Source organism: Amblyomma americanum, chromosome 6 (assembly GCF_052857255.1).
Source record: "Amblyomma americanum isolate KBUSLIRL-KWMA chromosome 6, ASM5285725v1, whole genome shotgun sequence".
NCBI classification, from domain to species: Eukaryota; Metazoa; Arthropoda; class Arachnida; order Ixodida; family Ixodidae; genus Amblyomma; species Amblyomma americanum.
In genome coordinates this window covers 88,206,735-88,219,441 of record NC_135502.1, presented here as the reverse complement: position 1 = coordinate 88,219,441, position 12,707 = coordinate 88,206,735, and the positions used below count along the sequence as shown (strand labels likewise).

Sequence of the window (12,707 nt, the reverse complement as noted above, 5' to 3'; positions counted from 1 at the left end):
AAAAAAAATGCTTTGAATATCGAATCAAATAACAAATAATTGTTCAGTAAGGAAATAATATTTAAGAAAAAGATAAAAGATAAACAACAAGCAAATGTCCCCCTTATTTTTTTTCTTAAATAGTATACGGCCTCTGCGGCTGAAATTAAAACTAGACAGAATCAGTACCCTAATAAAAAAAAAAATGGAGGGGACATTTGAGCTCTGCCTTAAGGATATGACGCAACAGCATCAATGAGCTAACGCCCCTATAGTATGCGGAATTGGTCATTCTCAACTTTACATTCATATGTACCTGGAAAACCTCATACCACTCCTTGCGCAATGGTGCAGTGGTTCTCCGGAGGTGGCTGCCTTGGCCACCCTACGCCATCCTATTTATCACTCACAATGTTGAAGCACACAACGCCGACACAGGATTTTCTGTATAACTGGGCCTTCAACGCGGTAGCTTTAAAAATACGTGATGTGCAAAGAAATGTATAAAACTGATTAGACAGCATAACAGTATGCAACCTGTAATGTGGTCATGCAAACTGAAATCCATGAAATAAAGCATTATTGGCAACTAAAAAATAACACGATGGCCAGTAAAAGCTTATTAATTGGGATTTCAAGGGGCCGGAAGAAATGCCCAGATTATCCGACGGTCGGGTTATAAAATGCCCCATGCCCCCGATAAGAAAAAATGCTGCAAATGCAGTGGAGCAGCACTGAAAAGCCCTTGACGACCGTGCAGTTTCGGCGTGCTGGAAGAAAGCACAACGGCGTGACTGCTTTTAGAAAGGAAACAGAAGTGACCAGAGACGCGTCAGTTGGCGTCCAACACCAGCGCAGAGCTGGATGCAGACAACCGGCAAAAGCACGGGCCGACAGCTGCTGTCGAAGCGGGCTTGCGGCGAAGCTCTGAAACTGAAATTATACGGCCAGGCTATTTTTTTTTCCTGGCAACAGGGGCCCTCCTATAGTCGTCACGCCTACCCTTAAGCGAATTTAAGAATTGCGAGGCTTACAATGCACCATGCAATAGGTGGATTTTTACATGATCGTTTGCTCTGCTGCGACACCTCAACTCGCCCCTTCAGAAGCCTCATGCAAAGTTCCGCAAGTGGACATTCCCACATATCATTGCTGACCAAAACGAGAGGGCGGAGCTCACACTCCAGGAGAGTTATGAAAATGACAGGACAAATGCCACGGGTGGAGGTGCTAAGTATGCATAAAGTATTATTATGGAAGGATCAAAGAAAAAAATGGCGTGCTTTCTCGTCGTGATTGTTCGAAGCTGGTGGCCGGCCACCTTGTTTACGTCAGGTGTCATGTGGGAAAGCCCACTTGCAGAATTTCACACGATGCCAAGCCTATATATAGTCTGACACAACTCAAGAACGAAGCGGCTTTTACCTATCAAAAGATCCCCTTTCAGTCAATGGCGCTGCCGATCCTCATGACCCTTCTAGAGTGACAACGCTCGGAGCGGCACGACAATGCAGGAACGGGACTGTCCCCGAGCCTGGAAGGAGGCGACTATCCCCTTTCATCTGCCGCTCCTTGCATTGCCACACTAGCAGGGTCGTGAGAATCGGCCGACACCACTGGCTGGAAAGGGGTCCTTTGACGGGGAAAAGCAGCTTCGTTCTTAAGTTGTATCAGACTATGGCAGCGCCCAAAGGCGATCAGTCCACGCAACAAATGCTGGAGAAGAAGTGAAGAGAATGCATTTTTACTGTTTTCCTGGCATTTTAAATTCGATCGTTGGATAATCTACCCGGATAATGCAGCATACAAGTCGGCGTGGTATGCAATGGCTGGTGAATATTCAGAAATTCTCGAATATGAATATGACCTGAATATTCGGAAATTCCTGACTACCAATTCCTGAATATGAACATGAACAGAATATAAAACATATTCGATTCGTTTTTCAAAATTTCAAACAAACAGCCTAGTTTATTTTTTCTAACAGTACCTGCAGTTCATATGGCAGTGCTCATAAACAAGACAGCTTGAAATGAAGTGGAAAACTGCGACCCTAGTATCACATGCAATCCTTTTTATATTAATGAAAATAACAAACTGTACAACTAGCAGGTACTGCTTTCTTGCATGAATTTGTCAAGTTGTAAGTATGAAGTGTAATATGGGCACCAAACAAACTGCAGCCAGATACAAAGGTTTTGCTATGATGCACATGATCACTAAACGAAGATTGTGTGCCTATTAGTCAACTGGATGTGCAGAGAGTATCAGTTTTAGTATGAAACCACTACTGAACAAGGCCAAACCCAACCAGCAATCATGTGGTGTCCCTCTCAGATACCTGCAGAAATAAAATAAATATTGTCGTGACTGGATTTCGAACCTGCGGCGGCGCAAACAGATCAGCTTCGCTGGCTACTGCATGACAGCATTATGCTATCGCCCCAACCGATCACACCTCATGTTTAACTGCCACAGTCTCACTCTCTGCATTGCACATCGTCGTCTTCATCAACTTCCATCTGTGAGCAAAATTCATAAAAAAAAGGAACCTGCATAACAGGCTCTTTGGGTCAGCGGACACCTCAATCATGCTTTGAGCAACGTGAAGGTAGTGACAGAGAGTTGTGTGCTGCTTGCGTTTGCATTGACAAAGTTTTGGCAGAAATGCAAAGCTGGAGCAATAGGCCGCCGGCGTTCATAGGGTTCATTGGTGTTGGCATTGACAACTTGACAGACTCCATTGATCGACTGGTTTGGTTTATGGGGGTTTAATGCCCCAAAGGGACTCTGGCTATGACAGACGCCGTAGTAGAGGGCTCTGGAAATTTCGACTGCCTGAGGTTCTTTAACATGCACTGACATCGCACAGTACATGGTCCTCTAAAATTTTGCCTCCATCGAAATTCGGCCGCCACCGCCAGGATCGAACCAGCCTCTTTCTGGTCAGCAGCTGAGCGTCATAACCACTGAGCCACTGCGGCGGCACGACTTTATTGATTAAGGAAAGATAAGGGGTGCATAACTGGATCCCTGGATCAGTGGACACCTTAATCGCGCTTCCAGTTACATGGCATCAATGTTCACCTGAAAAAACCTGCTTTCGCACAATATTTCATGTTTGCCATGTTAATCCACCAGAAAATTTTTTTACACAATACCAGGAGCCGAAGCAAAGAATCCTGCATGCAAGCAAGGAGCTAAACTAAGTGAATGTAAGAAGCTCCTTCGGACAGTGCAACATAATGTTAGTGCTCGCATTTGCACATGCTCGCAGAAACAAAAAAAGAAGACAAGGAATAGTGGAAGCCACACCTCAATCTTTGGTAGAACACCTTCGTTCTTCATCTCTGGAACCTCTGGGTGTGTCTCGAAGTTCATGTTTCTTATAACCAGCAACTTAAATGACACCGGAAGGAGCAGTGGGTACTCGCAATCAGTTTGGGAATGCGGAAGTTTCATGCTGAAGCTGCAAACAGAAACGAGGACATTTAAGGGTGGATTCTGAGATTATAAGTGCTCTTGAAGTTTTCTTCCCCAGGACTAAAAAGAAAAATACACTTCAATTCAGGGTTCTTTTTTTGCATTTACGAAGACAGAAGAGAAAAAAGAAACTTACTCCAGAAACAGAAAAAAAAAGCTGACAATAAAGACTAGGGAAATTTCAAGGCCAAAGAGAACAATGAAAGAAGTACATTTTTGAACGAGAAATTACGGCATTTACTCATGTCATTTGCACACCTTTTTACCTAAAAGTAAGGCTTTTCAAAATGGGGGTGCGCAAATTACACAATAATTTCGCAAACATGTCCTAAAAAAGCTCTACAAAGTTCATAACGCACAATGTATATGGTATATTGCTGCGTCTAAGTCGACCCCACAGCTCGCATCCATTGCTGGCCAAAATAAAGAAACTCCCTCTGAAAACGGAGCTTTTTATAAGCTATGAAAGGTCAGAAAATGAAATACAGGTGTTGCCATCACTGCCCAATTTTGCAAACTGCGATGTGGCCGCAGTCTTCTTGCGCAGATCCCAGAGGCTAGGCTAAATCGAGTGGCGTGAAAATTTCTAAATGTAGTTTTCTCAGCAATAACAGCCTTTTTTCTGCTGAACAAACACCAACATACCGTGAAAGATTCACAGCATCTGGTTTTACTAAGAACCAAGATTGGACAGAGTTGTCATCAGCCCATTAATACCTCAAATATCTCAAACCTGCACATGGCTTCGGGCTCAATTTCAACCCCCTGGGGTTTGTTTACACGGACAGTGACCGGAAGCATAGCTCTTTAAGCTTTATTTCACTAAAATAAAACAAACTCACAACAACAACTACATGAAAACTAATATGCAATGCTTGTCCTTGGGATCTGGAGCCCCCCAAGCACATGAAATGTCTGACACGCAGTGGTACCACCTTGTTAAACGACTCCCTTTCCAATAATGCCAGCGTTTGATCAAACCAACCACACTTTAAAGGTTTGCAGAACTGCCAAACAAACACTTTCCCAGCTTCCCTGCCTCCCTCAACTTGACAGGCACCACATTCCTAGAGGGACTGCGGCTACCAATGACTATCGACATCCAGAGGCAAGACAGTTAAAAATGTACGCCGAGAAATGTTCTTACTGTAAGCAACACTACTTAGTCATTACACCAGGGTCACTGCAATTTTGCATTTTAGCCTCATTTAGCCTGTAATGGCATGTGCTGCTAACTACTATAAAGTAAAAAAAGCACTGCTTTTATCAAGCACAGAAGGTATAAAGCGTGAAATGATTTCTACCTGGGCCAAAGTTTAACAGAAAGCAAAGTCAAAGGTAACTCACAGCAGCTTTACATCCTGCTGTCACCTTTACCAATTTACCCAAACAAGGGCTTACAAAAACTTGCACTAACCACTGCCACAACATTCTATATTAACCAACTTGGCCATCTACCTGTGCTTTTAAATAGGCTGTTCAGTAACATTTCGAGTTAGAACAGTAAATTCTTTGGAAATTTAGACAAACTACGTAGTTCAGCAAACACTATGTAGTACAACAAGTTAGTGACCGGAGCACTCTTCTATGTTATGCAAAGGTGCTGTGCTGACACTGACTTGAAGCCATTTGGGTTCAGAAAGATGGGCTTCAAAACAAGTTTTGACACATAGACTGAAGCAAGTTTGAACATACAGTTTGAAAAAGAATTCCAGCAATGAGAGCTAGAAGCAGGCTAAGTCTTTTAGCTCCTTTCATCCCCTTCCCCCCCAGCTCAGTTTTCCTCACGTGAGACTCACCGCGACAGCTTGAGGTTGTCAAACTCGACCACCATCTCCTCCACGAGGCAAGGCAGCTCGGGCGTGCTCCTCTCGTCCAGCTTGAACACATTGCGCACGCTCAACACACCAAAGTCCATGACGAGGATGTTACGCGACTTGCAGTTCTGAGGCACATAGAAGATGGGCGCCTCGATGCGGATGTCCATGGCCATCTTGTACGCCTGCTTGTACGCAGTCTCCACAGTGGCCCGCGCAGCTTCAGCCATGTTGGCCGTGGCCTCCATTATCTTCGTTTTGGCTGCCTGGAATCTGTTCACGAAGTTCTGCGCAACAAGGAATGGAAAAGCAGCACGGAGGCAAAGCACAGTCAACAAAAAGGTTTTTCGCGCAACAAAATCAACGAAAAAGAAGAAAAGAGAGAAAAGAGAGGAAAGAATCAAATGTTCAAAAGTTCTCAGATTTGTAGACGCTACAGTGCTTGGTGCTTGGTATGACCTGCAATGAAGGTAAGTGTACTGCAGCCCACCGCAGGCCACAACAGTGTTGCTAATGAAATGGCTTGTGCTTTGTGCTGACAAGAGTTGCACTGCTGCAGCAGTGCTCAGCCCCCGAGAATAACGCTTCTAGCCTTTTTACCTTTTCTCTTTGCCAAAATATTGCTTATCCCCTTTGCTGTAGGAACTAGAAGTCTGGTAGAAAGTGTCAGGAGTTGCACTGCAGGTGAAACTAACAAAGGGTGAGTGCAAGCATGCAAAAAGCACAGATTGAAGCTAGAGCGATGAATCATTCGCTGCAAGACACAACGCTGATCAGTGTAACCATTAAAGCGAGCATTGGTCTCCAGCACGCCGCTTCTCATGCATTGCAAGTCATCAGAACAACAACATTATATTATACATTCCACCTTCTCCCCAACCCAGAGCAAAAATCTGGTTAAGGGAAAACCATTTTTACCCCAGTTTATTTTTTTCAAAAGAAGCAAGTTTAAGAAATGCATTGTGCATTGATTATTCATCACACAAAAATAAAAGGTACGTATGTGAAAAAATACTGTTCTTGTTATGTATTTCTGTTTCCCTTCCTTTTCGGATAATTCAAGAATCTGCTTATTCCAAACATTTTTCATGAAATGATGAGGTCTCAATCAGAAGATTCTGCTGTTACAAACATTTTCTTTTTTTTTTTCACAGATTAAGTGGAGAATTTATGCCCCTAAACAATTATCAAAACCATTCAGTTGTGCATGCATTGCCCTCACAAAATGTGAGCAGGACTGCAAAGCTTAAATCTTACTGTGGCGAGATGTAGCAGATCAGACCACACTAAAGATAAAAAAAAAAAACTTAATTGGTCAGGGTTTAAATGACTACTGCTAGGTTATTAAAACACAGATGTAACCTAATATCTAAACAGCTATTCTTGTGGACCAATCTAAACAAACTGACTCAAAGAACTTTCAAGGCCTGCCAAAATACAATAAAATTCACTCAGTTCCAACAAAGCATATATCCTGGTTCTGGATGAAAGCTGTTTTGAGTGACGTTTGACAATAAAATACTGCTTCTGTTTCAGGAACAAGCCACGTGGTAAGAGGGCACAAAGGAATCCCTTACAAAAATGTCCAAGTAGAACCGGTAGAGGAACACGAAGTGGATTCGCCCCAAGGTTCCTTTAATGTTGACATCCACTCGGTCCATGTCCACATAGCCCAGGGCTCCGCACTCCTCGTACGTTGTGATCTCAAATGCAATAACTTCGTCTCCAGCCACGGCTAGAATCTGCAATAAAAATCTAAATTACACTAAACATATCTGCATTTCTGTGCTAATGACGAATCACAAATGACAAATCACAAATGACAAATCACAAACTCATTTTCGATCCGATCGGGAAATAAGGCATCAAGAGTAACTAGCCACATACCACACCAAAGTTTCAACAAACTTAGTCTGGCAACTATACTGAACAAAAGGCCGAACTGACCATAAAAAAAAAAGATCGGAAAAAGGCAAACAATATAAAGCAGGCTCACAAAAAAAAAAAGAGTGCCACCTTGTTATTTGCTTCACCTTAATGCAACAGCATGACACTGTTCACAAAAAATGCAGCCAGAAGATATGAAAAGAAATAACACCTACATCCTTGTGAAGTGTTCCAGGTGTCGGGTCCCCAATGCCAACAGTCTTGAGGTTCAGCCTTGTCACCATCTTGGTGGGGTACCACATCACACCAAATTCCATGCCTAGAACATATAAACATGTTAGCTAGTAATGAAATCTTCCTCGAACGTTAATTGCCAGCCCAGCAACAAAACATTTGGTTTGTTTTGTGGGGGGGTTAACGTCCCAAAGCTACTCAGGCTATGAGGGACGCCACAGTGAAGGGCTCCGGAAATTTCGACCACCTGGGGTTCTTTAACGTGCACTGACATCGCACAGTACATGGGCCTCTATAATTTAGCCTCCATCGAAATACAACTGCCGCAGCCGGGACCGAACCTGTGTCTTTCGGGTCAGCAGCCGAGTACCATAACCACTGAGCCACCGCGACGGGGCAGCAACCAAAGAATCCCAACAAAATGGCAAGCAAACAGCAGTGGTCGACATACATACCCCGTACAAGAATGTCACAAATGGTCCTGTTCTTGTTGCAAATCTCAAGGGCAAATCCAGTCAACGAAGCGTACAAGTCCATAGTCACCACGACATTAGTTGACCTTCTGCTGCCTGAAATCATCAACACAAAAGTAATTCACGACGAACCCTACTTTTAAAAACTCGTAAGGTCTGGCTCATCAGAATGCTAAAACAATTACTACTTCTAGTTTACTGTGTATGCCTTACAGCAAATAGCATAAGCTGCCTGAACAAAGCAAACAGCCCCTCTTCGGCAGTCTATGTTTTTAACTTGGAGACATGAAATGGATGCAGGAAAAAGTGAAACAATTTAAATAACGTGAAACAATTTTCTGCTAGCAGGAAAATTTTTTCCACAGCCCCAAGAAATAAATAACTAAAGTTCCTTTTTTCAAACTTTTTCATCTGCACAGCATTCATCTAGCTACGTGGGACTGGCCCTGAATTGTAGTCCTATTTTCCACAAAGCAGACAAAACATGAGCATTAAGTCCGATTAAGATTCTACAGAATCTTAATAGTTGGCCTCAAGCTACAAGCGCTTTATAGCTGCGGCCTTCCGTAAGATGACGAAAGCTGACAAAGGGTTTCACCCTTTCACACATATCTCAGCCATACACCTGAGATCCAGTGAATGAGGTGTCGATCACCGGATTAAACATGCTCAATCAAAACACCTGCACGAAAGATGCTCATATGTATGGCAACAGAATTTAGGATCAAAGCATAATACAGCTCAGCCCACTGAAAGCTGAGCCCGGTCTAATCTGAGACCAACATAGAGTTTGGTGGGTACAGTAAAACATCTCCACACTGCGCTGATGTGTACTGCAGACACACGAATTGAAAGGTGTGCACTGCACTTTCCTGTGCTACGCGCACAATGCAGTTTTGCTACTCGGCCGAACCTCTAAACAGGAAGGAAATTCGGCTTTTGTGTGGTTTCAGTATTCCAAAAACTTTTGTGGGCACCTGTAAACATGCTCAATCGACTACAATCAACCGCCTTACACAAACATAAAATAGTCAACTTCCTACCAATGGACACAGCCGCCTTGAAAACATAATGTGACCGCTGCATTCAAATAGGCTAAAGTGATGCATTCATTAAACAGGTGTGCAAGGGAATTTTGTAGTTGCTGAAACGCTGCACACTGGTTTGAGGAGCAATTAGAAATCCACCTCGGCAGCTCAAGGCAGTTCTGTGCATTGGCATCAACTAAAGTGTTTAAAATGTGGCAGCCTTTGACAAGACCTGAGGAGGGCTTGCTGCCAAGTGGTTTTGCTGCAGCAGTCGCTTGGACTTGAGTCTCCGAGACCTTCGGCTCCTTGTCCATGCTGCCCAGCTGCTCGGTCATGTGAGTGAACAGGGTCACCAAGGCACAAATGGACTCCTCATGCATGATCAGCATCAGTTCCGAGATGTCCAGGGCCACTTTCTGGAGAACAGAGCCACGCACTGTGTCGAACTCCGGGTGCTTCTTGTTGGTCTGCACAAAGAAAGAACATGGAAATCGGCCAAGCAGAGAGAAACGTCACACTGCATGTCCGAAATGAGAATCTTTTTGTTTACCGAATGCTACACTTCTATTGTAGGATCTATGGGATCTACGGTAGTATGCAAGCTTGAAACTGATTTTACAGGATCGGGTATTGTAGCAAATATGAATTGCATATCATCGCCTAGATTCCCTTTGCTCAATCAGTTGCTTAAAATAATGCCATCAATGTATCTGGAAGCATAAAAAGACTACCCTGAAAACTGGTGATTCGAACAAAATCAAAACACACAAGAATTCACTGCACGCAAATCTGACAAACGCTAGGAAAAGAGCCAGGAGAAGCTCCGCAATGACAAATATTGAGAGGGCACCAGAAGTATGTGCAGTCAATACTTATTTAACCCCATAGCTTGCTGCCAGTTTCTAAATATAAGCACTCAAACCAAACAAGCAGAAGTAGCTCAGTGCACACTAAGTACTCCATACTTGACTGCAAGCAAGTAGAGGTAGAAAGGTAGCAGGTAGGTAGAGAAGAAAGGTAGCATTCTGAAGAAAAGTAGCTTTGGATACTCGAAGAAACGAAAATTCACTACTGATCCCACCAATAAACACCAGTCAATGACAGGAGGAAGTCTTCCCATTCAAAAAACGCAAAGGCATCAATGCTGCATGACAAGATAGCTCGAATACATTTGCCACTGCAGAGTTGTGAAACATGATCAGTCTTATGTGTGGTCTCGTTTGGCTTATGGGGTTTAACGTCCAAAAGCAATTCAGGCCATGAGAGACGCCGTAGTGGAGGGTTTAAGATAATTTCGACAACCTTGGGTTTTTTAAACATGCATTGACACTGCACAGAACATGGGCCTCTAGCAATTTGCCACCACTGAAATGCGACCGTTGCAGCCGGGATCGAATGCGCGCCTTTTTGAGTCAGTAGCTCAGCACCATAACCAGTGGGCCGGTCTTTTCTGTAAGAAACTGACAGCGCCAGTGCTTTCAGTAGTGCAACTCACTGCCTCCGTAGCTCAGAGCTTCATGACGCCATTAATACTGGTAGCTCACCTGAATGTATGTAAGACTGATTGTGCTTCCTGTGTCAGGGTCAGCCGTAGAGTCAAGAATTTTCAGTGGCCCAGGGCGGTTGGGAGCTGGAAGAACAGGGTGAAGTTGATTCATCTTGCAGCTAGCTTAGAGTTAGTATCAACAGAACACCTTCACACTAAGTCTTTCAGTTTACAATTCAAAACAAATTATTTTACTTAAACAGCTGCACAAACATTAGCTCGAAAAACTATTGCTTCACCCAGAGAAAACGAAAAATAATTCTCACAGCTAAACCGCTGGTGTGTTCGCTCTCACATTTTGCATAGAGGTGAAATTTCGTAGCAACTTTTGTTTTACCCTACGTTTAGGTAGGGTACTTGCCTGAATCGGTGAGAATTAATCTGAAGTCCACATCATATACAGCAATGCCGAACCAAAAAAGATCGTTTCACAACAGCTGTACCAGAAATGCTATCTCTCGCCCCGAAAGGTTGGAGAGCATTCTTCATTTCACGTCTCGCATTCGCCTGCTTTTGTCATTCTCCTGCCAACAAGAGACGGCACTGATAGTACAGCTCCTGCGAAACAGTTTTCTGGTCCGGCGTGGCTGCATATGATGCGGCCTTTCAATTAATTTTCACCAATTCAGGTAATCACCAGACCTAAACAAGGCATAAAACAAAAATTACCATTAAACGCCACCTCTGTACGAAATCTTAGTGCGAACAAGTCAGTGGTTTAGACAGGAGAATTTCTTCTATTTTCCCTAAGCGACACAACATGCAACATATCTAAGTTGCTTGATTAAGTGGGAATTATGCACATAAAAAATGCAGCAGAAATCTGATCATATTGCAATAATACTGAGTTTCAGAATATAGGCCTGTACCGCATACAGGACCTAAAGAAATAGTGGTCTGCCATTCCATATGCACAGAACTGAAAGAGCACTTTCAGTTTCAGGCTCACATGCATACACTAAATTTGAATAATGACTGAAACAGCTCAGAAATAGCTGATCCAAGGCCAATTACACAAGGCAACGCAACAGCACTTGTCAACGTTAGTCCCAATCGCATTTCCACCAATTCGTCATTATAAGATTGTGTCTCCAATTTGTGGCAATGAAGAGTGTAAGAAGCTTTTGCTTTGACTCAAGCTGTTTACTATATAAAGGCCTAGTTATAAAGTTCCAGACTGTTTAGACAATTTCTAGGCTTACTAAGTATGTACAATATGATAGCCATGGAAGGTATGATACTGGAAAGCATGGAATGTTCAAACCATAGGTTAATATTTCCAGCTCAATTAGGTAACAAGTCACTGAATTCTATGTAGTGAGTACCTTGCTATTCTTATTACTGCTTTATTTCTACAACGAGAATAAGACTACAAATAAAACGCAGTTCCCGAATTTGTACCTCAGCGATTCACTTCCCTCGTGAATTAGCTAGCCCACTCCAGATGTGGCTAGCCCCTACTCAAAAATACTGATGTTTTTATCTACCATAAGGATGCATTACACGTGCAATACGGGCCAATAAGTTTTGGTCCCCTACATTAAAAGTTTTCTAATAATTGTTTTTTTTTATTTGTAAGAAGATATTTTAGGAAAACAAGCTGCAGTCAAATTTTGACACTACTGTGCTGAAGGCAACTTTTGCCTAAGATTTCTTAAAATTTCCACAAGATGCATGATCCATGAAAGGACAATTCTAGTAGGAAAAGAAGTGGCTATGAACAGGAACTTTTATCGAATGAACTTCACATCAGCTAGACAGCAATACAAAAATTTTACTGCAATCGTCAAGAGATGCCAATTAGTTTAATGAGCCTGCAGCCAAGCATGCAAAGCAAAACATGCAAAGTAAGCAACTGAGCTTATAAGCCAAGCACTCCTTAGTAAAAGCACTACAGTCAGAATTAGCCACACATTGCGGTTTCCTCCCAGAACAACCGTTTCTGGGTGCATCACTCATGCAGTGTGCTTAACAGCTACAGAAGAAATTTCAGGAAGGCAGGCTATCTGCATGCATCAACCTGATATCGCATTTTTATTTAGATCAGGAACCTGAATCAAAGGGTGCAGCCAACCAGCAAAAGTTATTCTCAAAGCACTAGAACAGGTGCTACTTTTCTGCAAAATATGAACGCTTCCAGATTCGCCGCATCAGCAAAATAAATTAACTCAATACAAGCAAAAAATTCCTCCGCACGCACTGCAATGTGCACAATGCCTTGGAAGTGACATGCACGGCCACCTTTTTCTCTGGCAAAGTA

At 43.0% G+C, this 12,707-nt stretch overlaps 1 protein-coding gene across 1 annotated transcript in view; it reads right to left on the bottom strand.

Annotated features, from left to right (window-relative positions):
* Vps13 (vacuolar protein sorting 13C) overlaps positions 1-12,707 on the bottom strand; it is a 111,144-nt gene that overhangs the window by 60,383 nt on the left and 38,054 nt on the right. The window contains exons 25-31 of the mRNA XM_077627537.1: positions 10,446-10,531; positions 9,134-9,368; positions 7,856-7,969; positions 7,382-7,485; positions 6,857-7,021; positions 5,262-5,566; positions 3,295-3,448 (exon numbers count right to left, since the gene is read on the bottom strand). Coding sequence (XP_077483663.1) covers positions 3,295-3,448; positions 5,262-5,566; positions 6,857-7,021; positions 7,382-7,485; positions 7,856-7,969; positions 9,134-9,368; positions 10,446-10,531 — 1,163 coding nt within the window. The remainder of the gene's footprint in view (positions 1-3,294; positions 3,449-5,261; positions 5,567-6,856; positions 7,022-7,381; positions 7,486-7,855; positions 7,970-9,133; positions 9,369-10,445; positions 10,532-12,707) is intronic.